The 25,430-nt window shown below is 35.3% G+C and overlaps 1 protein-coding gene across 1 annotated transcript; it reads left to right on the forward strand.

Annotated features, from left to right (window-relative positions):
• The first annotated feature begins 1,544 nt into the window (after positions 1–1,544).
• On the forward strand, positions 1,545–24,962 carry Tmem237 (transmembrane protein 237). The gene is made up of 13 exons (XM_071619294.1): positions 1,545–1,677; positions 3,689–3,720; positions 4,331–4,341; positions 5,458–5,514; positions 6,380–6,517; positions 10,457–10,577; positions 11,223–11,380; positions 14,963–15,086; positions 15,502–15,693; positions 16,284–16,357; positions 17,064–17,157; positions 18,230–18,351; positions 21,389–24,962. Exons 1-13 carry the CDS (start codon positions 1,636–1,638, stop codon positions 21,448–21,450), a joined length of 1,227 nt encoding a protein of 408 aa, XP_071475395.1. The 5' UTR covers positions 1,545–1,635; the 3' UTR covers positions 21,451–24,962.
• The last annotated feature ends 468 nt before the right edge of the window (positions 24,963–25,430 follow it).

The following is a 25,430-nucleotide window of genomic DNA, read 5'->3' on the forward strand; positions in this document are numbered from 1 at the left end:
AAATGTATGGTTAGATATGTTATTGTATGGTTACACAGATTTACCTGTTTGGCTTTTAGGCATTTTTTTCCCTTTACTTTATATGAAAATTGGTAGAAATATGAATTATGTTAAGTTGCTAAAAATGAGAACCTTTCATAGATTTCATATGGTCTAAGTTTCAGGTAAAAAGAGCTTTCCTAAATAAAATAAACAGTACTTAATTTCAGAAACTGTATTTTTAGTTCATGAAACTTGTTTTATGAAATTTGTTTTTACAAAAAGTGCCTACTGGACAAAATCAGCAAAAATAGCTAATATGTACATTTCATATCTAACATCAAAACTTCTACAAATGCCATTGTCATTTATGAATCAGGCTACAAGGAACACATATTCTTCTGATCAGAGGTATAACAATCATAAATTTTCCTAAAAGCCAACATCCATATGTATGCCTAAATTTGGAAAAGATGATGGACTAGTCCTGTAGATCTGAGAACACCATAAGATGAGGATATTATTCCAAAGACTTACTTTTCTTTCTTTTCCTAGATCTGAGACTTTCAGTTGCTCTCCCTGCCCGTATATTTGTTAATCTTTTGCATCACTTTCTTTCTCCATATGTACACCATGCCTCCAGTCTCTTTCTTAAGTATAAAGCAGAGTGTATGATTCAAAAATACTTATGGTTCTTTTTTACTTAGATAACAAATTGCTATCTTTCTGATATAATCAGGGGACATCATAGGGACAAAGGGCAAAAGCACTCTTGGGCCTTGGCTCATAGCCTGACAGCCATTAAAAGGTCCCATTTCACTCGCAGATTTTCAGATAACAAATGTGCCTCATTTATCCACTATCATTACAACCAAGGTGGTTTCAGGCGATTCATCCCTATCACAGGGCAAAGATGCTTGAAGTGACCTCACAGTTTGAAGAGTTTCTAAAGCCAATTAACATTCCTAACCCCATCTCTACTAAGAGCCAATAAAAGGAGCTCTTTTATTTCTTGTGGAGCTGTGTCTCCCTTCCCAAGTAGAGGCCCAATAAAAGCTTAGCCTGTATGTTCCTGCTCGCCTTGACTCGATTTCCTGGCTGTCTTCACTGAGACAAAGTTCCCACTGCAAGGCATCATTTTTTTCCTTTAAAAAAATATTTTTAGTTGCTGATGGACATGATATCTTTGTTTATTTAGTTTTATGTGGTGTTGAGGATCAAAACCAGAGCCTCACACGTGTTAGGCAAGTACTCTACCACTGAGCTACAATTCCAGCCCTTAACATTTCTAAGGAAAAAAAAAAAATTACGAAGAAAATTGTCTTTTTTAATACTTATGTGAGATCCGATTTGATTTTATGTTGTGGTTCTTTGAGAAAAAGTTTCTCCAAACTTGATGTAGGATGGAGGTTGAGCAGAATTTTTTTTGGAGAAAAGCAGAATTGCACGCCTTAATAAAAAGGCAGGCAGGCACGGATTCCTTCAGTTCTAAGCCAGCCGCCTGTCAAATCGGGGGCGGGCGGGGATCTGGACCAGGGGGTGGTGGCCTCGCCCGGTGCCACGAAGCTCCAGCATCTCGCAGGTCTTGTAGGCCGCGGTGTCGCGGAGAGCGAGGCTCTGGTCCGCTGCATTCGAAGAAGCCTGGGGGAGAGCACCATGAGGACCCACGCCGGGCCTCCGCTGGAGGAGGGCCACCCGGTGAGCGGGCGAGGGTCGCGTCTGCCCCTGGGGCTGGCGGGCCCGAGGGTGCCCTAAAGCAGTAGCTATCCTGGGGCAGGGCCGATTCCAGCGTGCGGGTATCAGGAGGCCTTGCATTCGTGTGGTGCGTACCGGCCCCTGGAGCCTGTCTAGGGTGGGAAGGGGCTGGGGACAAACAGGAAGTTTCCCGACGCCTGAGTTCGCGTTGCCATGACGACGCGTCGCTTCGCCGTCCCCGGGCGGGATGCGGTGCTGCAGCTAAAGCCCGGGTTCCGAGAGCTCCCAGACAGGCCTTTCAGCCTTTCAATCAAGGACTCCTCTCCTATTCTCTACCCCTACCCCCACCACAATAAATCACGGCAAGCACTTAGCCAACCATGGGGGAAACCGTGATCGCAGCCCCATCCCCGCTGGAGTCTCGGCTCCCGGGCAGTTTGGCCGCGATCCGGAGGCCCCTTTTCCGTAGTGCTGGTTTGGAAAGGTCAAACTAGGTCCCAGCGCCCCCGTCCCCCTCACATCTTCCTCAGGGGTCACGGGCGCTGGACGGCCTGTAAGGCGCAGCCCGATGACGCACTGCGCTTGCGCGAGGCCGGGCAGCCAGGCTGCAGAGTGGCGCTCTGCGCCCGAGGCCGGCGGTCGCTGGCTGGGCTGAAGACGGAATGGGGAAGAAGCAGGTGGTAAGCGAGCCTTAGTAACTTTGGAGCTATTAGGACTTTTGTCTTCAGTTGAGCCATCTACTTTCGAGGGTCTTAGAAGTTAGGTTTCTGTACGGAGGAAACGTCATTTTTTTGCGGGGCTTTTGAGATGCTGCAGTTATCTAGGGTTCTGGGTCCTTGGATAGAACTTGAGAATAGTGTTTTCACCAGACTTTGCCCTCTCATTCTTTTCCAGTTGTAGTTTTGACTATGGAATAGTATTAAGACATCCTGTCTTGTCGTAATAATGTAGCATTTGTGTTAAAACTAGGGTTTGAATGGACTGCTAAATAGAACGTAGTGTGCTGAATGGGACAGACTACCAGGGTGTCTAAAATGTAACCCTTTGGAATCAGTGTCTTCTGCAAGCAGCATGAGCTACCTGGAATATTAAATTCGCTTGTAGGCATTTCTGTATTTATTTTTGAAATATTTCAGAATGCTTCTTAACTGTAGTACTTTCTGAACTGCACACACTTTTTTATTCATGTATAGCAGCATATTTGAGCCCACCCCCATTTTTTTGTCGTAAAATCCATTCTAAACTGTGTATTCAAAGTGATTTTTTTAAAAAGCATATTACCATGTGGCTTAAAACTTCCACTGGCTTCCCATTTAATTCAAACAAAATCCAGATTTCTTCCCTTTGTCTTCAAGGCCCTAATTAATCGGATTCCTTCCTACATGTTCTTGATAACTGTGCTGCAGCCTTGCTTAGTTTTGCCCGAAGGATTTAGCATTTGCTGCCCATTACCTTATTCATTCATGTCTTAGCTCATGTATCTCAGAGAAACTTTTCCCTAAGTAGCACTCCTCATTTTAAAATCATATATATGTTTATTTATCATATATAGATATACATTTTATCATATATAACATGTAGATATATACATATCTACATATTTTATCATAAAATGTGTATTTTATTATATATACTTTATCTTCTAATGCTTAATCGCTACAATGTAGGCTCAGAAAAGCACTGATCTCTCTTTTGTTCCCATCCCTAATGCTTAAAATGGGGCCTGGCTTGTGGACAGAAAGAAATGTAAGAAGGAAAGAATTTTATGTGAAATTTAGAAATGGTAGAACAAATTTACACTGACCCATCTGATTTATATCAGTACCTCCCAGGTTTTGCTGATGAACACAGTTATCAAAAGATTTGAGGATATTCATCTGATCCATTATATTTTCCTGCTGTGTCTGAACAATAGGCTTTTTAGAGGATAGCTTTATGGTACTTGAGATACATGATGGTAAGATGCTCCAGGATTTTACTTACAAGCAATTTTCTTTCTTCCCCTCTCCAATAGCGTCCTCCACGAGCACTTCCACCTGCACCAAGGTAAAAATCTCACTAATTTCATTATTGAGTTTTAAAAATGTAAAATGAGTAAAGTGGAAAAATTGACTAGTACCATTGAAAAAACTATGATGCTTCAGAGAAAACTTCCTGAACATTTTAGGAAAAGGGTTCCTAAAGTTTTAAAGGAAAAAAAAATCCTTGAATCATGAAAATAACAGTTATAATTAAAAGTTCTATTTGAAAGCCTGAATATCAACATGATAGAACAATGAATCCATTCTGAATGTTTTAGTGTCTTGTTTATCAGAATTTTGATCCTCTTTTGTTTGCTAGAATAGTTTCCTCAGAGTTTAAGCTGATTTTAGTCAGTGACAAATAAGAGTTCTTAATCTGCTTAATCCACTTTATTAATAGACAGCAAGGAATATATTCAGGAAAATTTGGGGGTTATTTTATTAGCAGTGCAATTAAAAGGCTTATTAGTTATTACTGATAAGGTAGTTTATAACTAGCTGACATTATAAAAACTATTTTTACTTTAAATTTGTAATTATTTAAGTCAGTTTTCATTCATGCAATAAATTTCTAATTAATAGTTTCCTTTTTTGTCTTTGTTGTGCCTATTAAATTTGGTTGGTGTCATATGAAGTGCTGTTCAAGGTGAGTTAGTTTGCTGTTAATATAAAATTTTCTAAATATAGTTTTTGGTGTTCAAACATAAGTTTGAAAGCTGGGCATGGGGATATACACCTCTAGTCTAAGCTATTTGGGAGGCTGAGGCAGCAGGATTGCTTGAGCCTGGGAGTACAAGCCAGCCTGGGCAACACAGACCATATCCCAAAAATAAGTGCTCTCTCCCGCTACAAAAATAAAAATCAGTTTGATTTCTTAGTTTGTTTCTCTTAAAATTATATCTGAATAGTGTCATTGATAATACTATAGTATCTACTAGTCATAATCATCTTCCATTTATTAATTATGAATGATGTATGACACCAGATTGCTTTATTATAAGAGCACTTCATCCCTGAAAGAAGTTACCCAGAACATAACTGTTGACTAGTTTATAACTGTAAGATAGATTGCCCTTTTTTTGCCCCCTCATTTAGTCAGCATAGGAAAGATCATGCTACACTAACCACTTTCAAATCTCAGTGACTTAATATCATGTAGGATTATTAGAAATAATATTAGGTTAATTGCAAAGTTCATTGTGGCAACAAAGTTGCCCTCCTTTTCCTCTTCAATAATGATATGAAATCCTGGTTACTTCTATCTTTTGTTTTTTTAATCTTAACATGCTGCTCTTAACATAGCAGATGACTTTTTCAGTGTTTTGGCCTCCATGTAACACAGATTATTTCTCCCATTCAAGTGCTAACCAGGTCTATCTGCTTAGCTTTTAAAGTCAGACAAGATCAGGCACCTTCAGGGTTGTAGAACCAGAGGCAGATATATATCCCTTCTACTCATAGCCCATTGACTATAACCCATCAGAGGCCACACCTAAGTGCAAGAGGCTTGGAAGTCAGATGAACGTTTGTTAAACTCACTTTCTATTATCACTGTTTCTGACATTACTGATCAGTGTACTACTGATGCCACCCTATGGGTTCTCTTTGACCTTGTCAGTTTCTTGCCTTTCCCTTCTAATGTGTAGAAGTTAGCTGGATCCAGGGAAGAGAGGGAAAATATTCCCAACCAACAGTTCTCTTTTGACTCTCCTCTGCATTGAATTTTAGGTAGGCTTTTCTGTTGATGTTCTTTGTTTTATAGATGATGTTTCACAAAGTCGTCCTAAAAGAAAGAAGTCCAGAACCAAAGCTACACTAGGTAAGACGTTCTTTTTAGCATGGGATCACAGGTTTCCCCAGGACGTGAGATGTGACAAAACTCACAAATCAGGTAGAGACAAGATCCCAGCAATGTACTGAAAGGATAGATTCTGCTAAATTGCTTTCACCGAAGCATTAGTTATTTTCTCACCACCAATAGAGTTTAAGAGTGTTATATTTTCTAAATTTCACTTGATTAATTTCAAAATTAATTAAATGGGGTGAAAAGTAGTTTATTTTAGTTTGCATTTCTCAAATACTAGTGAGGTTATATATTTTAATTTGCTTATTAATACATTTCTATTTCTTCTTTTTGTAAAGAAGATAGGCAAGCAAATGTAGTCAAGTGAAATTATTGAAATCCTGTTAAAATATTTCATGAGGGGAGAGATTGAAATGAATGAACAAATGAAGAGATTTATAAATTACCTGTTATCCGATTAATTATCTGTGATGACTTCATTATGGGTTAATAATGAAGGATTAGAGGCTGATAAAAATTCTTAAGGCAGGAGACAAGTAGAAGAGTTCTCTATGGTGTCAACTTTTATAACATTTTTACCTTTTTGATAATTCTAAATATTCTGAACCATTTTGTCCTTCTCCCCTTCTAGTATTCTTCTTTCTAGCCCTCCCCTACTCTTTTCTTCCTCAGCCTTTCTTATTTCCTCATTTATATGTTTGCTTAACTTAAAGTCTAAAGTTACAAGTGAGGAGGAAGAAAATAAGATTTGAGGCCCAATTCTGAAAGAGAAAGTGTTACTTTGCAGGAAACATTTTAGTTAATCTTTTTCCTATCTTTTAAAGACTGATTAATCTCTGTTCAAGTTACCCATGTTTTCCTGCTCTGTTTTCCCCTGTAGCTAGTGCTTCTTTGGAAGGTTTTGATGAGACTGTTGTTCATAGATCATCTGAGGGCATTGAGCCACCAACTAATGAACTCAAAGAGCATCCAGAGGCTCCTGTTCAAAGGAGACAGAGGAAGACGAGGCTACCTCTTGGTATGTGAAGAACCAAGAAAATTAATCCAGCATTACCTCATTTTAACTTGATTATATCTGCAAAGATCTTTTTTAAAATTTATTTATTGGTATGTGGTGCTGAGAATTGAACCCAGTGCTTCACACATGCTAGGCAAATGCTCTACCACTGAGCCACAAACCCAGCCCCTGCAAAGATCTTATTTCCAAATTAAGTTATACTTATAGATTCTGGAAGTTAGGACTTGAAAACATTTTTTTCTTTTCCTTTTTTTTTTTTTTTTGTTGGGGGGAGCACAATTTGACACAGAAAACACACACAAACACAAAGAATGGAAGGACGTAGCATGTTAACAGTGGTAGATTTTTAAGAAGGAAGGATGATTTTTATTTTCTTCATTTATATGTTAGCAGTTGTGAGTGGGGGTATGATAATAACATATCTACCCTCATTTTTCCCCCATCCATTTCTCACAGGTGTTTTCTTGCTTTCTTTCTTAAAATATTTACCACTACAACTCCATTGACTTCAGTCAGGAACATGTTACAGGCCTCTTTTGATAATACATGTACAAATTTAGGACTAAAACAGAAAATTCAGATCTTGGTATACATAAGAATTTAGTAAGTGATACCAGGTGTGGTGGTACTTCCCTGTAAACCCAGTAGACGCAGGAACCTTAGGCAGGTGGATCAAGTTTAAGGCCAGGCTTAAAGTCAAAATATTAAAAAGACCCAGACTTCAATCCCCAGTACTGCAAAAAAAAAAAAAAAAAAAAAAAAAAAAAGAAAGAAATAGACATTTTAGATTAGTGAAGAAAGCATAACTTCTGTGTTAATGATAATATAATGAAAACACTAGCTGACACTTATTGAGTCTTTATTCTATGAATTGTTCACAAGGTAAACAGAATACTATATCATCTTTTTTGGTAATGCTTTTTGGCAATGATTGTTTTCAAATTAGAAAACCCAGTGTTTAGAGGAATGGACTCAAACACTGATGGGAGTGTAAACTGACATAGCCTGTCCGGATTGCTAGAAATAAAACAACCCTAATAGCTATGGTAATGAAAGAATGTTATCAGCAACATTATTTTAAGAGTAGAAAATGGTAATAACCAAATACTTAACAACATGATACTATAAATAAACATGATTTAGCCAATAAACGGAAACCAATTATTTCTTTAAAAGAATTGTTAAAGTGAAACAGTGATATGGAAAACTGACTATTGGTAAATCCCAAACAGAGGTTACAAAATAGTATGCATTGGAGGATTCCAACTTTTTTTAACAGATTAGTTTCCTGGGGTCGGGTAACAAATTACCACAAATTGGATAGCTTAACTGGAATGTATTCTGGACGATAAAAATATGAAATCAAGGTGTCCACAGATAGGGCTGCTCTTCCCCTAAATGCTCTACGATGAATCCTTCCTTGCATCTTCTAGCTTCTAGTGATTGTTAAGAATCCTTGGCATTCTTGCATGCTGAGTCTCTGTGGCAGGGAATATACCCCATGTGTAGAGATAACTCAGTTCTGGAGGAATTAATCCTCTACTATTAGAGGACTATTGAAATCTTGAACCTGATTTTGTCTAACCTTGCTCTGTCTACTTTTTTATTGTTTTGCTGTAATAAACTTTAATGTGTGTGTCATGACTTTTGAGTTCTGTGAGTCTTTCTAGCATTATGTGGCAGCAAAATGCCAATCTCTGCCTCCATCTTCACATTTTCCCCTGTGTATCTGGGTCCAAATTTTCCTCTTTAAATATAAAGAAATGGGTCATTAGATTTAGGGTTCATCCTAATCCAGTATTACCTCCTCACTTCATCTTAACTTGATTATATCTGCAAAGACCGTTTTTCCAAATAAAGTTATACTGACAGTTTCTTGGAGTTAGGACTTGAATTTTTTTTTTTTGAATGCACAATTCCATTTACACATATACAATGAATTGGAAGAATATAGCAGTGTTAAAAGTGAAAGATTTGGGGCTGGGGTTGTGGCTCAGCAGTATAGCACTCGCCTAGCACATGTGAGACCCTGAGTTCAATCCTCGGCACCATGTGAAAATAAACAAATAAAATAAAAGTATATAAAAAAAGTGAAAGTTTTTAAAAAGTAAAGTGATTTTAATTTTTTTCATTTATATTGTACTAATTTTCACATAGAGGTATGTATGGCTTTTATAATAGAAAAAAAGAAAACAGGTTTAGTCAGTGTAAAACAAAGGGAAGAGCATAAGATTGTGAGATTAATGCTCTCCTTTTAACATCAGCCCCTGTGAGTAACTTATTACAATTTAGTTTCCCTAATTAATTGTCCTCTTATAAAATAGCAGGTCCTGATTGGATAAAAAAAATAGGAGTAAAAAATAATAGGATAAAAAAATGAGGGGGGATAGTAGAGGATAGGAAAGGCAGCAGAACACAACAGACACTAGTATGGCAATATGTAAATCAATGGATGTGTAACTGATGTGATTCTGCAATCTGTATATGGGGAAAATTGGGAGCTCATAACCCACTTGAATCAAAGTGTGAAATATGATATATCAAGAACTATGTAATGTTTTGAACAACCAACAATAAAAAATTTAAAAAAAAAATTAAAAAAAAATAATAATAGGATAAAAAAATAATAGAAAAGAGAGGGGAATGCAGCACAGTTTTGGAAGACAAGTTGAAGTGGATGCCACAGAGCCTGGAGTATGGAGTATGAGGAAAAGGCAAAAGCAGAAGAGAGCAGAAGGAAAAACAAACCAGGAACAATTCCCAGAGTTTTATTTCAGTGAAATAATTTATCACTGACTCTAAATATAGTTTAATAAAAGCTACCCTTTTTGTAATTCAATTGACAGGCAGATTTGAAAATTAAGATGGATATTAATAACAAGTTTTATAGTTTGCAAAAAAAAAAAAATGTCTGTAACAGAAATGACCAATTTCAGAAAACTCAGGATCCAACTAAGCTTGGATTCAGTAAAGACCTGTCACTATCCTGAGTGTACTCCACCTTGCAGGTTGAGCTTTCTGAATTGCAAGATTTTAAAATTTTGTTTTCTTTTGCTTAGAGTGATCACTGTAGGATCCACTGCTTATATAGTCTTTCCAGCTGAGGATAGAATTGTTTTATTCAAATTGAATTTGAATGGATTTAAGGGCATTCTTGGGAGCCAATATTTCCAGGAAGGAAGAGTAGCTAGAAGGTTAGAAGTCTCTGTTGACTCATTTAAACGTAATACCTACCTTGGGTGCAGAAAGGAGTTAACATAGAGAGTTGATACTGCTATTCTTAACAAGGCTTGCTTGTGAGATTGGTCTTTAGTATATGGGAACTTAGATGGTAAGCACTTCTTTACGCTGACATAAAACTATAAGGGTAGCTCATTGTGCAGTTGTGCATGAAGTATAGTTTATGCTGAACTCCTGGGAATCTGGAATTTTGGCATGTGCTAAGCCTATTGATTAGCCCTCAATGAAAACCTTGGGTACTAAGTCTCTATGGCAGGGAGTAGACCCCATGTGTTGTGATAACTCAGTTCTGGAGGAATTAATGCATCCTGTTTGATGCTACTATTAGAGGACTATTAGAATCTTATACCTGATTTTGTCTGAACTTTGCACTGTCTACTTTTTATTCTTTTGCTGTAATAAACTGTAGTAGTGCATGTCATGGCTTCTGAGTTGTGTGAATCTTTCTAGCAAATCACTAGACCTGGAGATAACCCAACTCTGGGTGTTAAGATCACTTAACTCTTATCCATCTGTTTGGCATTGCTATCTTGAATTAGATGTTGAGAATTTATAGATGTCAGCTTTCAGAAATTAAGAATTTGTAAGAGTAAAAAAAAAATTTAGCCCCATTAAAATTCTCTTGTCTTACAAGAGTCTTGTACATTACTTTTATTGTTACCTTTTAGTCATTGAAAATATAGTTTATTTTATTTTCAGAGCTGGAGACTTCTTTCACTCAGAAGAAGACATCTAATCCATCTTTATTACGAAATGAAAATGGTATTGATGCAGAGCCAGCTGAGGAGGCTGTTATTCCAAAACCACGAAGGAAGACAAAGTAATAGTTTATTTATCCTTCCAAATCTTCTCTAGGATTATTCAGATGTTTAATTCAGAGCTACCAAGGGTAGTTTCTTATTAGGTCAATATTTTTTGGTATATCTCTAGCATTATGAAATATCAGACCAACCTACTATTAAATTTGAAAAGAGGTAAAAACTAAGAAAGGAAAAAAAATCAATATTGTACTTAAATAAAAACCTAAGGAGTCATCTCTAAGAAATAATAGACTATTTTATATAAATTACAAAAAATTAGATATTAAAGGTAATAAATTAGGCCATTTGATTTATCTCCTCATGTTACTAGAATTTGAATTATGATTATTTTAACAATAGTAATACTATGTGTTTTAGCACAGGAGATTGTCTTGGGTAAAATAGAATGATGTAAGAAATACCCTGAAAGTTATGTAACATATTTTTATTTGAAAGTGACCCTACAAAGTGATTGATTTATATATGGAATCATATAATTTTAAGTCTGGAAATATCTACATTTTCCAGATGAGAAAACTGAGGCCCAGAGAAATGTTTTACTCATTTGAGTAAAAAACTATTTCTTGACTCTAAGTCTTGGACTCTTTAAAAATTCAAGAATCCTTTTTTTTTTTTTTTTAACCTAATGTTCTCCCTGATTACAGGAAAACCCAGAGAGCACAGTTACAGTATGCCAATGAACTAGGAGTAGAAGATGAAGACATAATTACTGATGAGCAAACAACTTCAGAACAACAGTCCAGATTCACTGCACCCACTGGAATTAGCCAGCCTGTAGGCAAAGTATTTGTGGAAAAAAGCCGTAAGTAGTTTCTTATTTTGTAACATTACCTCTTTAAAAATTATGTAAGGAAATCCTTTGACCTTCTAATTATATTTCTGCAATCTGAAAAAAAAGTGGACAGTAATTTATATACTGAATTTATCACCACACTTTATCAGGAGAGTGAAAACTGGACAACCCTAAATGTAAAATAAGGGGAGTGATTTCAGAAGGCTAGGCTTTGTCTATAATAACCTATTTTGTGGTATTAAAATCTTCAGAGAGAATTTTTCATTTCATGGGAAGATTCTAATGAAAAATTATCTCCCACATACATATACACAGTTTGATCTCAAATATAGAAAAATGCATAGGACAAAAGACTTGAAGGAAATATACCAGAATATTAATGCCGGTTCATTGTGAGTTATGAGTAATTTTTATATCTCCCCCCATTCCCAACCATTTCTTCATGTTTTATTGTTCTTAATCAGTTTTTGTCAATTGGTAGTGGTTATGGTAGTAGGGCAGGTAATAGTATAACTCAAGTAAAAACAAAAGAGAAACTACATGATGATACTACCATATTGAATAAGAAATACAACTTTGTAGCTAAATATATATTTTTTGGAAAAATAGTTCTGATGTTGTGTAGCATGTACTGCTTATAAGACTGGGCTTGCCAGAGCAATTAGAAGAAAGAAATTAAAGGGATACAGATATGAAAAGAGGAACTCAAAACAATCACTATTTGCTGATGACATGATTCTATATTTAGAAGATCCAAAAAATTCCATCAGAAACATTATAGAACTAATAAATGCATTTAGCAAAGTAGTAGGATAAAAAAATTACACCTATAAATCAAATGTGTTCCTCTACATCAGTGATGAATCCACTGAAAGAGAAATTAGGAAAACTAATTCCTAATTTCTAATTAATTTCTAATTAATTCACAATAGCCTCAAAAAAAAAAAAAATGGGGACTCAATCTAACAAAAGAAGTAAAAGACCTCTACAATGAAAACTACAGAACACTAAAGAGAGAGATTAAAGAAGACCTTAGAAGATGGAAACATCTTCCGTGTTCTAGGATAGGCAGAATTAACATCAAAATGACCATACTACCAAAAGTGTTATACAGATTTCATTCAATTCCTGTTAAGTTTCTAATGACATTCTTCATAGAAATAGAAAAAGCAATCATGAAAGTTATCTGGAAAAATAAGAGGCCCAGAATAGCCAAAGCAATCCTTAGCAAGAAAAGTGAAGCAGGAGGCATCACAATACCAGATGCTCGCTTATACTACATAGATATAGTAACAAAAATGGCATAGTATTCACCAAAACAGGCAAGAAGACCAATGGTACGGAATAGAAGACACAGAGACAAATCCACATAAATACAGTTATCTCATACTAGAGAAAGGTGCCAAAAACATACGTTGGAGAAAAGATAGCCTCTTCAACAAATGGTGCTGGGAAAACTGGAAATACATATGTAGCAAAATGAAATTAAACCCCTATCTCTCACCATGCATAAAACTCAAAGTGGATGAAGGGCCTAGGCATTAGACTAAAGACCCTGTGCCTACTGGAAGTAAAAGTAAGCCCAAATCTATACTGTGTTGGCTTAGGAACTGATTTCCTTAACAAGACTTTTAAAGTGCAAGAATTGAACTGAAAAGCGTCTTCACAGCAAAGGAAACAGTAATATGAAGAAAGAGCCTACAGAATGGAAAAAAATCTTTACCACACACACCTCAGATAGAACATTAATCTCTAGGATATATAAAGAACTCAAAAAACTTAACACCTAAAAAACAAATAACCCAATCAATAAATAAATGGGCAAAGGAACTGAGCAGACACTTCACAGAATAATAAATACAAATGGTCAACAAATATATGAAAAAATGTTCAACATCTCTAGCAATTAGAGAAATGCAAATCAAAACTACACTGAGATTCTATCTCACTCTAGTCAGAATGGCAATTATCAAGAATATAAGCAATAATAAATGTTGGTGAGGATGGGGGAAAAGGGCACACTCAAACATTGCTGATGGGACTACAAATTGGTGCAACCACTCTGGAAAGCAATATGGAGATTCCTCAGAAAATTGGAATGGAAACACCATTTGATCCAGTCATCCCACTTCTAGTTTATACCCAAAGGACTTAAAATCAGCATACCACAGTGACACAGCCGTATCATGTTTATAGCCGCTCAATTCACAATAGCTAAACTATGGAACCAATTTTGGTGCCCTTCAACAGATGAATGGATAAAGAAACTGTGGTTTATATATATACAATGGAATATTACTCAGTCTTAAAGAAGAATGAAATTATGGCATTTTCCAGTAAATGGGTGAAACTAGAGAATATTATGCTAAGCAAAATAACCCAATCTCAAAGAACCAAAGGCCAAATGTTTTATCTGATATGTGGATGCTAATTCACAATAAGGGGGGAGTAGAGGTATTTTGGACTAGAAAGGGGAGTGAAGGGAGGGAAGGAAGGGAGGGGAAAGGTCATAGGGGTAGGAATGATAGAAGAATGAATCAGACATTAGTACCCTATGTGCAGATATGATTACATGACCTTTGTAACTCTACATCATATATAACCGGACAAATGAGAAATTACACTTCACTTATTTATGATGTATCAAAATGCATTCTACTCTCATGCATAACTAATTAGAACAACAACAACAACAAAAAGACTGGGCTTGCAGTTAATTTTAACTTTGGCTGCTGCAATAACAACAGACACTTATTTCTTATGGTTCTGGAAACTGGGAAGTCCAAGATAGGTGCTGGCAGATTCTATTTTTGGTGATGGCTCTTTTCCTGGCTTGCAGATGTCATTTTATATGGTGGAGAGAGCTCTGGTCTCTTCCTCTACTTAAAAGGACACTAATCCCAACATGGGACCCACCCTTGTGACCTCATGTAAGCCTGATTACTTCCCATGGTACCTCTTCCAAATACTAGCACACTGGGGTTGAGCTCAAGCCTATGAATTTTGTGGGACATATTCACTTCATATTACAATGTTTAAGAAATCCTGCCCCAAGTGTGATCATGACCATGTCCTACTCCTATGGATATGCTCTGGATAATCTTAAGATAGATTTATGAAACAATTAATTTCTTTTTGTCATTACAGAAAGCCACGCTATACATCTTGGTGTCTTTTCCTAAGAAATTAATTGGTTTTCAAATATTGGCTTAACGTTGATAGTATAGGCATTTAAACTTTAATACTTCTTAAATCTCTAAATCTGAATTTTATAGACTATGTCATGTTAAGGTTTTTAGACTTTGAGTTGAAAGTTTATTATTAAATATAATTGATTCCTAAAATTGTTACTTTAACATCAATTTGTTGAGAAGTGCATTGACGTTGCTTATCTTTTAAAAAGATGAAGAAATTGTATGATGAAGTAACACCCCACACACACACAAAGAAAAAAAAAAGAAAAAAGGTATGAGTCAAAGAGATTTTTATATGGAAAAACAGCAACATTTCAGTCTTAGGATGAAGCTTCTTAAGTATGAAATAATAGATTCTCTCTTGCTAGTTTTTCATAATTGTATTCTGTGTGTTTAGGGCGATTCCAGGCTGCTGATCGTTCAGAATTGATCAAGACCACAGAAAACATAGATGTGTCAATGGACATGAAGCCTTCCTGGACCACCAGAGATGTGGCACTTTCAGTACACCGAGCTTTTAGGTGGCTGCTTTTATTGAACTTAAGATAAATATTAACTGGGTTTCATAATTTAAAATGAAAGAAAAGTCTTAGCTGTTTAATTCTGTTAATGTAATTGCAATTTAAAATGGGTTATAAAAATTATTTTTTAAGCCTTCCAATAAAGTTACACTACTTACCAATTAGTGTAAAGAAAAAGAACAGGCTTGGGGCTGGAGATGTAGCTCTGTAGTATAGCACTTGCCTAGAATGCATGAGGCCCTGGCTTCAATTACTGAGCGCATGCACACACATGCTTGCATACACATACACACACAGTCTTGTTTTTAGTTTTGATAATATGTCGAATTTTATTCTTTTATGTGAAAAAATTTAAAAATATTTCAGCCTTTTACTTAAGTAGTTTGTGTATAATAGTTAACCCTTTTTCATGCAGGATGATTGGTCTGTTTTCTCATGGCTTCTTGGCTGGCTGTGCTGTATGGAATATTGTCGTGATATATGTTCTAGCTGGAGATCAGCTGTCTGACCTCTCCAACCTTTTGCAACAATATAAGACCTTAGCGTATCCATTCCAGAGTCTCCTTTACTTACTTTTGGCTTTAAGTACAGTTTCAGCTTTTGACAGGTAAGATGTTGTGACTAAATATTCCTCTAACTTTTATTCAAGAGAAAATGCTGAAAGAAATGTGTCTCTGAGTATGTCAGTTTTAAAAATAGAATTATAGAATATTAGTATTTCTTTACCATTTTTAAGCCAGTCTTTGAATCAGGGTGACTTATTTTAACATTATTACATCTGCAAAGACCCTATTTCCAAATAAGGTCATGTTTATAAGTACCAGAAGTTAGGAGTTCACCATATTTTTGGAGGGAATGCAATATAATCCATTAAATGCACATATACCCCTCTTTGTAACCTAATGATATGGGTAATAGAAAAAGGTAGAAGCTAATGAATTTTACAGATCAAGTATAATTTGTTTCTTCAGTATGTCTAAACTGCAGAATAATGTTTCCTAAGATAGCCTTCTAGTTAGGTATTTTGTGTGGCCTTTGTAAAGAAAATATTCTTGTGTAAGTATAAATTATAGATATGTAAAGCCTAGTACTAAACAATATATTTGGTAATAGAATAAAAAAGGAAAAAAATATATAAAAGTAAATTTTATTAAAAGTTTACAATTGCACTGTGATGAAAGCTTTTGTATTTTCTAGAATTGACTTTGCTAAAACATCAGTAGCAATCCGAAATTTTTTTGCCCTGGATCCAACAGCTTTAGCGTCTTTCTGTGAGTATTTTATAACTATGTAATACTTGAATTATATTGTAATTTTGACCCAGGAAAAATATAATCTTATTTTTAAAAAAGTTTATATTATTACTTAGAAATCACTACCTATAGATGTTTAGTGAATTTGTAATTAAAAACACGGTAGATATAATTTTGATGTTATTTTTCACTAGAGGTTCATCTAAATATCTTGTAAAGGTTTCATTTGTACATGAGGACCTGGGTTCAATCCCTAGCACTAAAAAGAAACAAATAAATAAAAGTTTAACTTGTGTTCTATATTTAGAATTTTTAGTATTTTTAAAAACTTTTAGTTTTTTTTTTTATTTTCAACTTTACATTAAACAGAATCAACCTTTTGGTAGCAAGCACCATTTGGTATCTTTCTGGTAATTTAGAATACATTTTATTCTAGATTATGAGAATATTAATAGAGCTAGTTTTGGAACCTTGAGAAAGTTCATTTAATTCCTTAAAAGATCTTCTAGGTTCTTATTAGTTTTAATGATAAAATAGCATCTAAAGGACTGTATTGTGTTCTTGAAAAATACTATAAGGCTCTCTATTGAAATTGATCAAGTGAATGTCTTTGATACCATCACTCACTAAAGTATATAGTATTTTTGACCTTAAAGAAATATATAGGTCAAAATAAACTTGAGTCGTTAAAAATCATTAGCAATTTTATCTGTCTTTTTCTCAGTGTACTTGACTGCTCTTATACTATCTCTGAGTCAGCAAATGACAAGTGACAGAATCCACCTTTATACGCCTTCTTCTGTTAATGGTAGCCTCTGGTAAGAATTTATAGTAACATGTTAATGGTAATAACAGCAATAGTGGAAATAATGGAATTTTTCCTTCTATGCTTTTTTTGGTTCCAGGAATTGAACCCAGGGCACTTAACCATGGAGCCATATCCTCAGCCCTTTTTTGTATTTTATTTAGAGACAGGGTCTTGCTGAGTTGCTTAGAGCCTCCTTGAGTTGCTGAGGCTGGCTTTGAACTCGCCATTCTTCTGTCTCAGCCTCCCCAAGCCAATGGGATTACAAATGTATGCTACTGTGCCTGGCCCTTCCATTCTTTTTGTTTTCATTTATAAATAATATTAAGACCCTGTTTTGATTTCCAAAAATAAGGAAAGGAAATCCCTATTCCTTTGGTTAATTGATAGCTATTGTTATAAATGCCTCCATTTTAAATAAAATGTCTTCTTTTCAAAAGTATATTTAGGGGGCTGGGGTGGTGGCTCAGTGGTAGAGTGCTTGCCTAGCATGTGTGAGGCACTGGGTTTGATTCTCAGTACCACATAAAAATAAATCAAATAAAGATATTGTGTCCATCTACAACTAAAAAAAAATTTTTAAAAATTAGATCTTTAAAATAAGTCATCATGTGATGGACTGGATGGAAGAGAGTGGTTGGAATAGATTCAGAAAACCAAGCATGCTAGAAAGAGAAGAGTAGGGAGAGCCAACGTTTGCAGATTAGTGGCCAAACATAGAGCTGACAGGACCCTGAGGTTCGAGTTTAAACTCAGAGGGACAGTCCTTGGGAGAGTGGCTTGGGAATGGGAAAGATACTAAATTGAAGAAAAAGGTCATGGTAGTTGGAAGGGAAACTTTTAGGAAACATTTTGGGAACACTAACTTTCCATTTATGTTAATGTTAACAGCAGATCTATTTACAGTTTGAATAACCTTTGAACCTTATTCTCCTGATGTATATAGTGTACTTCATAGGGAAGTTATATTTTATTTCATGTTTTGTTATTTTACTGCTTCCCCCACCCCAAATTCGTAAAATAACCGCATTTGGGTATATAAACCAAAATAAAGATGTTTCTAATGAGTGTTTCTATATCTCCAGGGCAGCAGGAATTGAGGAACAGATTCTCCAGCCATGGATTGTGGTGAATCTGGTGGTGGCTCTTCTTGTTGGATTATCTTGGCTTTTTTTGTCTTATAGGCCAGGCATGGATCTTAGTGAAGGTATTCAAGAGAAAATGATACAAAATATCCTGAAATCTTCTCTAATTATTTCATAAATCTTATAATATTTTAAAACAAAGATATATTCAAAATAAAATAGTTCAAAAAGAGTAAAAATAAAGTGGTCTAACAGAGTGACAGGAGAAGCATGGAGAAGGACCTAGAGAGCGGGAGGGTGGAAATGAATGGGGGGCATCTGCTGAACTTTTGCATAATCAAAAGGTATTTCTCCTCTTGGAATCTTCAAGTAATTTATAGAAATTCTTTGTTCTTTGCTATTCTTAGTATCTTTCTGATGAAAGTATTTCTAAACTTAAAATAAATTGTGCTTTATCCATATTGTCTCTGTCAGATACATATTCAAATAAATTATTCTTATCACTTCCTCTACTTGGCAAAAATTCTTTAAATTTTTTTAGTATATTTATTTATTTTATGTGGTAAGTTAGAGATGACTATAAAGACTGCTACTCTTCTCATTGAAAGATGGGGTGTAATTACATTTTCCTTGAAACTAGGCTTGCCTTTTGACTTCTTTGTATAAGGGGAGCAGAAGTGATGTTTGGGAAAGCGGGACACAGTCATAATGTAGCTCACAGACCCTACTCAGACTTTTTGGAACATTTGCTTGTGGATATTTCCTCTTTAAAAAATTTGTTCTTTTTAGATATATGTGACATAATCTAAATAATTAATTAGAAATTAGAATAAGTCATACTCCATATTTATATAATATGTCAAAATACACTCTATTGTCACATATATGTGGCGTATTTCAATGAGCATTGATAGTCTTCAGATCCCTCCATTTACCAGCAAAAGTCATAAAGTCATTCTTTTTATGGCTGAGTAATATTCCATTGTGTATATATACCACATTTTTTAAAGAAACTTAAAAAAAACCTGTTTTTAGTTATTTTGTTCATTTATTTATATGTGGTCCTGAGAATTGATCCCAGTGCCTCTCACATGCTAGGCCAGTGCTCTACCCTTTCTTCATCCATTCATCTATTGAAGGGCACCTTGGTTGGTTTCATAGCTTAGCTATTATGAATTGGGCTGCTTTAAACATTAATGTGGCTGCACCACTGTACTATGCTGATTTTAAGTCCTTTGGGTATATACTGAGAAGTGGGATAACTGGGTCAAATGGTGGTTGCATTCCAAGTTTTCTGAGCAATCTCCATATTGCTTTCCAGACTGGTTGCACCAATTTGTAGCCCCACTAGCAATGTATGAGTGTACCTTTTCCCCTGCATCTTCACCAACATTTATTGTTACTTATATTCTTGATAATCGCCATTCTGACTAGAGATAGAATCTCAGTGTAGTTTTAATTTGCATTTCTCTAATTATTAGAGATGTTGAACATTTTTTTCATATATTTGTTGACCATTTTTATTTCTTCTGTGAAGTGTCTGCTCAGTTCTTTTGCCCATTTATTGATTGAGTTATTTGTTTTTTAGTTGTTAAGTTTTTTGAGTTCATTATATATCCTGGAGATTAATGTTCTATCTAAGGTGCAGGTGGCAAAGATTTTCTCCCATTCAGTAGGCTCTCTCTTTGCAATCTTGATTGTTTTCTTTGCTGTTGGCACAAATCCTTAACCCTTCATGGTCTAACATAGTATTTAGTTATCTTACCTTTAACATGCCCAGTGTCTAGTGAGATTTACTAATCTTTACAGCCAGGCCCTTTTTGAACACCTGACAAGAAGAGTGCTAGCAGACTGCTAGCCTAGCAGCATGTATTAGGAACTGCTTAGTAGTGCACATTGCACTTCCTTGACAGGTGTTCTACATTTCTACCCTTAAATCTTTCTTGTGGATATTTTATGGAATTTGGTTATTATTTTTTATTTGATTGATTAATACAATTTGTTTGTCCCAGAAGTGTGAGAATGGAGAATCTTCCCATCATTTTTATTTATAAAAGCCAGGACAAAGACTATTATCTTCTTATGTATTTTCATTCATAAGTGTACCTTTTGCGTTGCAATTCTCAAGTTGCTCCAGTAAATATCCTGTTGCTTTATTCATTTTGATGTACTTAAAATATTTTTTAAAAGTCTTCTGCTCTATATATTTTGTTATTTTTCTCTCAGTATAGTTTTGATTATTCAAAGAATTTTTCATCTAGTTACTTACATCAGAGGAATCTATTTTACTAGATTCTCACAGTTTTCTTTTTTATATTTCTTGGCATTTTGATGAATTACATTATCTATGCTAAGTAATAGTTTAATTATAAAAAATGTCAACTGATACCATCCTATGCTGTGGTTGGGACTAAAGATACATCTGGCTGGCTTGTGCAATATTCAGTCTAAATCATAAAGTATGTATTGTACAGTAAATATATCTAGAAACCTGCTCTTTTTTAGGGCCATGTGAGTCATATAACATATATTCTAAATAGAGAATAAATATAGAATGAGGACAATGCCTAGTTTATTGGATTGTTTTGGTGATCCAATGGAATAACACATTCAACATACCCTACTACACACCTAATATTAGTTCCAAGTCCTTCCTTCATATATGTTCCTTACACTTTAGATTATATGATCACTATAAAATTAGACTTTTTATCTGTACAATGATCCTTGTCTAGTGAATTAAATTTCCTGTTAAGACTTAATATATTTTCTATTATATTATATAGTTTTATTTCAGGCTTTATGATAAATTTAAAACTTAAACATTTAAAAATGTAAAATGTGGGGCTGTGGCTATGGCTCAGCAGTAGCACACTTGCCTGGCATGTGTGAGGCACTGGGTTTGATTCTTTAAAAATAAATAAAATAAAGGTCTATCAACAACTAAAAAAAAGAAAAAAAAGTAAAATTTGTAAGTTTATTATTAGCTCACTTTTTAAATAAGATTTCACTGTCAAGAATTCTTACTTGTACTTGAGGGTTTGTGTTACTATGTATTATGGCAATATTTTAAGAGTCTGTTTATAACTAAGCTTTGTAAATCTTTGTGAGATACTGGGAAACCACTTTTAAATATGATCTCTCCATTTTCTTCTCCAGAGTTAATGTTCTTCTCTGATGTGGATGAATATCCTGATACAGAAATCAAAGCCTCTTCATAATACCAACTCATGTTCAAAGGAATAATGATGCAGTATTTTTTCCATTTTTGTTTTTAAGTGTATTTTTATAAGTGTATTTTATATGTGTATTTTTAGTTGTTTTTTGTTATATAATACTGGAAATTTTCTCAAAATTATGGAAAATGTTAAATTTGTACCTCAATTTATACTTAAACATTAATTTCTATAGTATTATCATCTTAATGACAAAGGAGATAATGAGCCAGAAACCAGCAGGTAAAAGAGTTTATTTTTTATTCTTTCAAATTAGTTATTTTCATAAGCATTATCTGAAAAAGCACTAATTCTGGAAAACCCATGACTTTGGTGTTAAATTTAGGGAATAGGCTAGAAGGGAAAAAAAGGCCTTCATTATTTATTTTTGATGTCTCCTTATTGAACAAATTGAAATATGAAACTTGTCTTCTTTGAATCTGGCTTAGTGGTTGTGTGTCATGAAATAATTATAATATGATGTAATTTAGCCTGAAAGATGCTTTTCTTATGGCTAATAAAATGGAAGTATATCTTTTTGTTTGAAAATTTTATAACCTAAAATGTTAATTTTCCTTTGAAATTTGTACCAGTGATTTCCATATCTGGTTAGGGAACTTTAAAAAACAAACATAGCAGGGCTAGGGTTGTGGCTCAGTGGCAGAGCACTTGCCTAGCACGTGTGAGGCCCTAGGTTCAATTCCCAGCACCACATATAATAAATAAAATAAATGTTCATTGACACCTAAAAAAATATTAAAAAAAAAAACAAAACATACATAGCAAAAGAGAAGCTGAGCCAGTCAGATGCTCAGGAGGCCTGTGAGCTTGTTGAGCTAACACTTCTGATTGACCGCTGCAGTATCCTTTCTTGTTTCTTGTTTTGAGTAACAAGAAATATGGATAGAAATTCACCATCCCTATTCGCAAACTCTTTGCTGGAGAGATCTTTGGCTTTCTAGGAAATCCTACTCTTGAGGTGGATCCTGCACTGAAAAAGGTATCTTCAGGGCTGTATCCAGTGGTTCCTCACCTGGCATTTGTGAGATTCAACAGCTCAAGACAATGATAAAATTTGCTGGGTGAAGAGGTGACTTAAAGGCTGTTCAGCACATCCATAAAACTATTGTGCCTGAACTGATTAGCAAGCATTAAAGGTTGTGGAATAGAAGAGGACTGATAAATTGATAACGGAGACAGATGGCCCTGAGAAGCGGTCTGATTCTGATGGCAGCACCATGTAGAAATGTCTTTTGCTGTTGGTAAGGCTGGAGCTGCTAAACAGCTGTTTGCCCTGCTGTCACAGAACTGTGAATCCTGGCAACTCGGAAGTCATTCTGCCAGTTCCAGCTTTCCCTGCTGTCTGCATGATTCTCATGCTGAACAAGGTGGGCAGTATAGGGGTTCATGATCTTCCCTGTCAGCAAACTGCAGGGAAGCCATGCTCATTATTGCTGAGGCTTATCATACCTGAAGTCTGTCACCAAGGAGAAATATGGGGGCTCTGCTACTGGAGGATTGGGATAGGTTGAACAGTGGCCACTAAAGATGTCTATGTCTTAATCCCTGGAATCTGTGAATATATTACCTTATACAGCAAGAGAGATTTTGTAGACGAGATTAAGGTAATGAGCCTTGAAATGGGAGAGTATTCTGTATTATCCAGATGACCTAGTATAATCTTATGAGTCTTAAAAGCAGAGAACCTTCATGTCTTGGTCAAAGAGAGAGAGAGATGCTAGTTGTGATGTTGCTGATTTGAAGATGCAGGAGAGGTCTGTGAGAGAAGGAATGTGAGTGTCCTCAGAGGAATAGAGAAAAACCTTTGGCCAACAGTCAGCAAGGAAACAGAGATCTTGGTCCCAAACCTGCAAGAAACTGAATTCTGCCAACATCCCAGATGAACAAAGAAACATCTTTTCTTAGAGCCTCCAGAAAGGAATGCAGCTCTTGATTTTGGCCCTATGATACCCCACATCAGACTTGATACTCAGAACTATAAGATAGCAAATGTGTTGTCTGAGCTGTTAAATTTGCTCCTAAAGTCCTAGAGAATAAAGAAGCCTGGAGCTGCTATGGAATGCAACTGGGAAAGCTGGCATGAGTATGGTTGTCTTAGAATTCTTTCAGGTCTGGGAAATATGACCTGGACTTCAAATCTCCTGATGACCCCAGGCAGGTACAAAATCCTAGAACCACTGGTGCTCTTGAACAAATCCTTCATCAGGGAAAACCTAAGTGTCTGTTAAAGATTCCTTTGACTATGATGATTGGGAAGCAGGAAAGAAATTTTATTGCAAATGAATGCCCCAGGATTTAGGGAATAATCTCACTGTGATCAAGGCAGATCACTATGACTATAGATGAGAATATCAGACATATTTGAATTAGATTCTCTAAGGATGAGGTTTAGGTTTGTGGGAAGACAAAAAACAAACAAACAAACAAACAAAAACAGTGGTAGCCTTCTAGAGGCTCATGTAATGTAGTTAGCCATAGGTAGGCATAGGAATAGAAGAACCTAGGAGGGAATTGTGGGTCAGATTAATAGGATGCTGTGAGCAAGAAGTTTATAGGATATATGGGATTTCCACCGGTGGAGATGGGGCCCCCAGAAAAAGCCACAGCTAGGTGAACCCTGAGGGCTTTTTATTTGAAATTGATCAAAACAGAATGTTGAGAGACAGTATAACAGTAACTAATATAGATCAACCTAGATTTAATCATTGTTAACAATTGCATCATTTGTCTTTTCTTTGTATGTTCTTTTTTTTGTTTCAAAGTCCTGAAAATAAATTGCTAAAATCATGGCATTTCAGCATGTGGCTCTAAAAATAAGGACACTTGTTTGTGTAAGTACAATGCTATTAAAACAGTTGGAAAACAATAATTCTATAATATCTAATATCCAGTCCATTCTCAGATTTTCCCATTTGTTTCTGAAGGTGTAGTCAAGGTGTACACATTTATTTTTGGTTTTGTCTCCCTTATCTCTTAGTTTAAATTGGTTTCCTTACCTTTTTTCCCCCTCCACAACATTTTCTAAAAATATTTTTTCAGTTGTTGATGGACACAATACCTTTATTTTATTTATTTATATGTGGAGCTGAGGATTGAACCCTGTGCCTCACACATGCTAGGTGAGCACTCCACTGCTGAGCCACAACTCCAGCCCCCTCCAAAACATTTTTAAATGAGAATTTTCAAGGAGACGAACAGAATTAATTGATTATAAAAAAAATAATATAGTGAGATCCTTTGTATACTTTGTCAGTGTCTCCCAATAACACTTTGTGAAACTGTAGTATTAATGTCACAGCCAGGATGTTGAAATGGATCACCCACCCATCTTATTTGGATTTTCTGAGTTTTAATTTCTATACAGTTGTATCTTTTGTGTAAATCTGTGTATTGGTCATCACAGCCAAAATATAGAACAATTCCACGAATTCCTTCATGTTATCATTTTTAACCATGCCCATCTCACTTCTGCAGTGTACCCTTGTACCCCTGACTCTAACCCCTGGCAACCATTAATCTGTCTTCTGTTTTGAAAATTTTGTCATTTCAATAATATTATCAATTTAATCATACAGTATATTATCTTTTGGGATTACCTTTTTTTCTGCCCTGCATAATTCCCTGTCAATTTCATCCCAGTGTGTGTATCAATGGTTCATTGCTGACCAGTATTACAAGGTATTTTGTACTGCACTATTTACCTGTGAGAGGATATCTAAGCTGATTCTGGTTTGGGCTATTACAAACAAAACTTATAAGTGTTTGTGTATAGATTTTTGTGTGATATTAGTTTTCATTTCTCTGAGATAAATACCCAGGAGTGTAATTGATGGGTTGTATGGTTGCATGTGTAGGTTTTTAAAAGTTTTCTAGAGTGGCTGTGTGTATGCTACACATTTCCACGAAAAAAATTTTTAACAGTCCAAGACACTTTTGTTTTAGAGTGTCTCACATTTTGGACTGTC

Source organism: Marmota flaviventris, chromosome 11 (assembly GCF_047511675.1).
Source record: "Marmota flaviventris isolate mMarFla1 chromosome 11, mMarFla1.hap1, whole genome shotgun sequence".
In the NCBI taxonomy this organism is placed as follows: domain Eukaryota; kingdom Metazoa; phylum Chordata; class Mammalia; order Rodentia; family Sciuridae; genus Marmota; species Marmota flaviventris.

What these genes read in the sequence shown, in the direction of transcription:
- Tmem237 (XM_071619294.1), top strand. Translation starts at nt 1,636, where the DNA reads ATGAGGACCCACGCCGGGCCTCCGCTGGAGGAGGGCCACCCG. An exon ending in ACAGTTTCAGCTTTTGACAG is followed by an intron (nt 15,694 to 16,283) that starts GTAAGATGTTGT and finishes TGTATTTTCTAG; the next exon opens with AATTGACTTTGCTAAAACAT. An exon ending in TCTGTTAATGGTAGCCTCTG is followed by an intron (nt 17,158 to 18,229) that starts GTAAGAATTTAT and finishes CTATATCTCCAG; the next exon opens with GGCAGCAGGAATTGAGGAAC.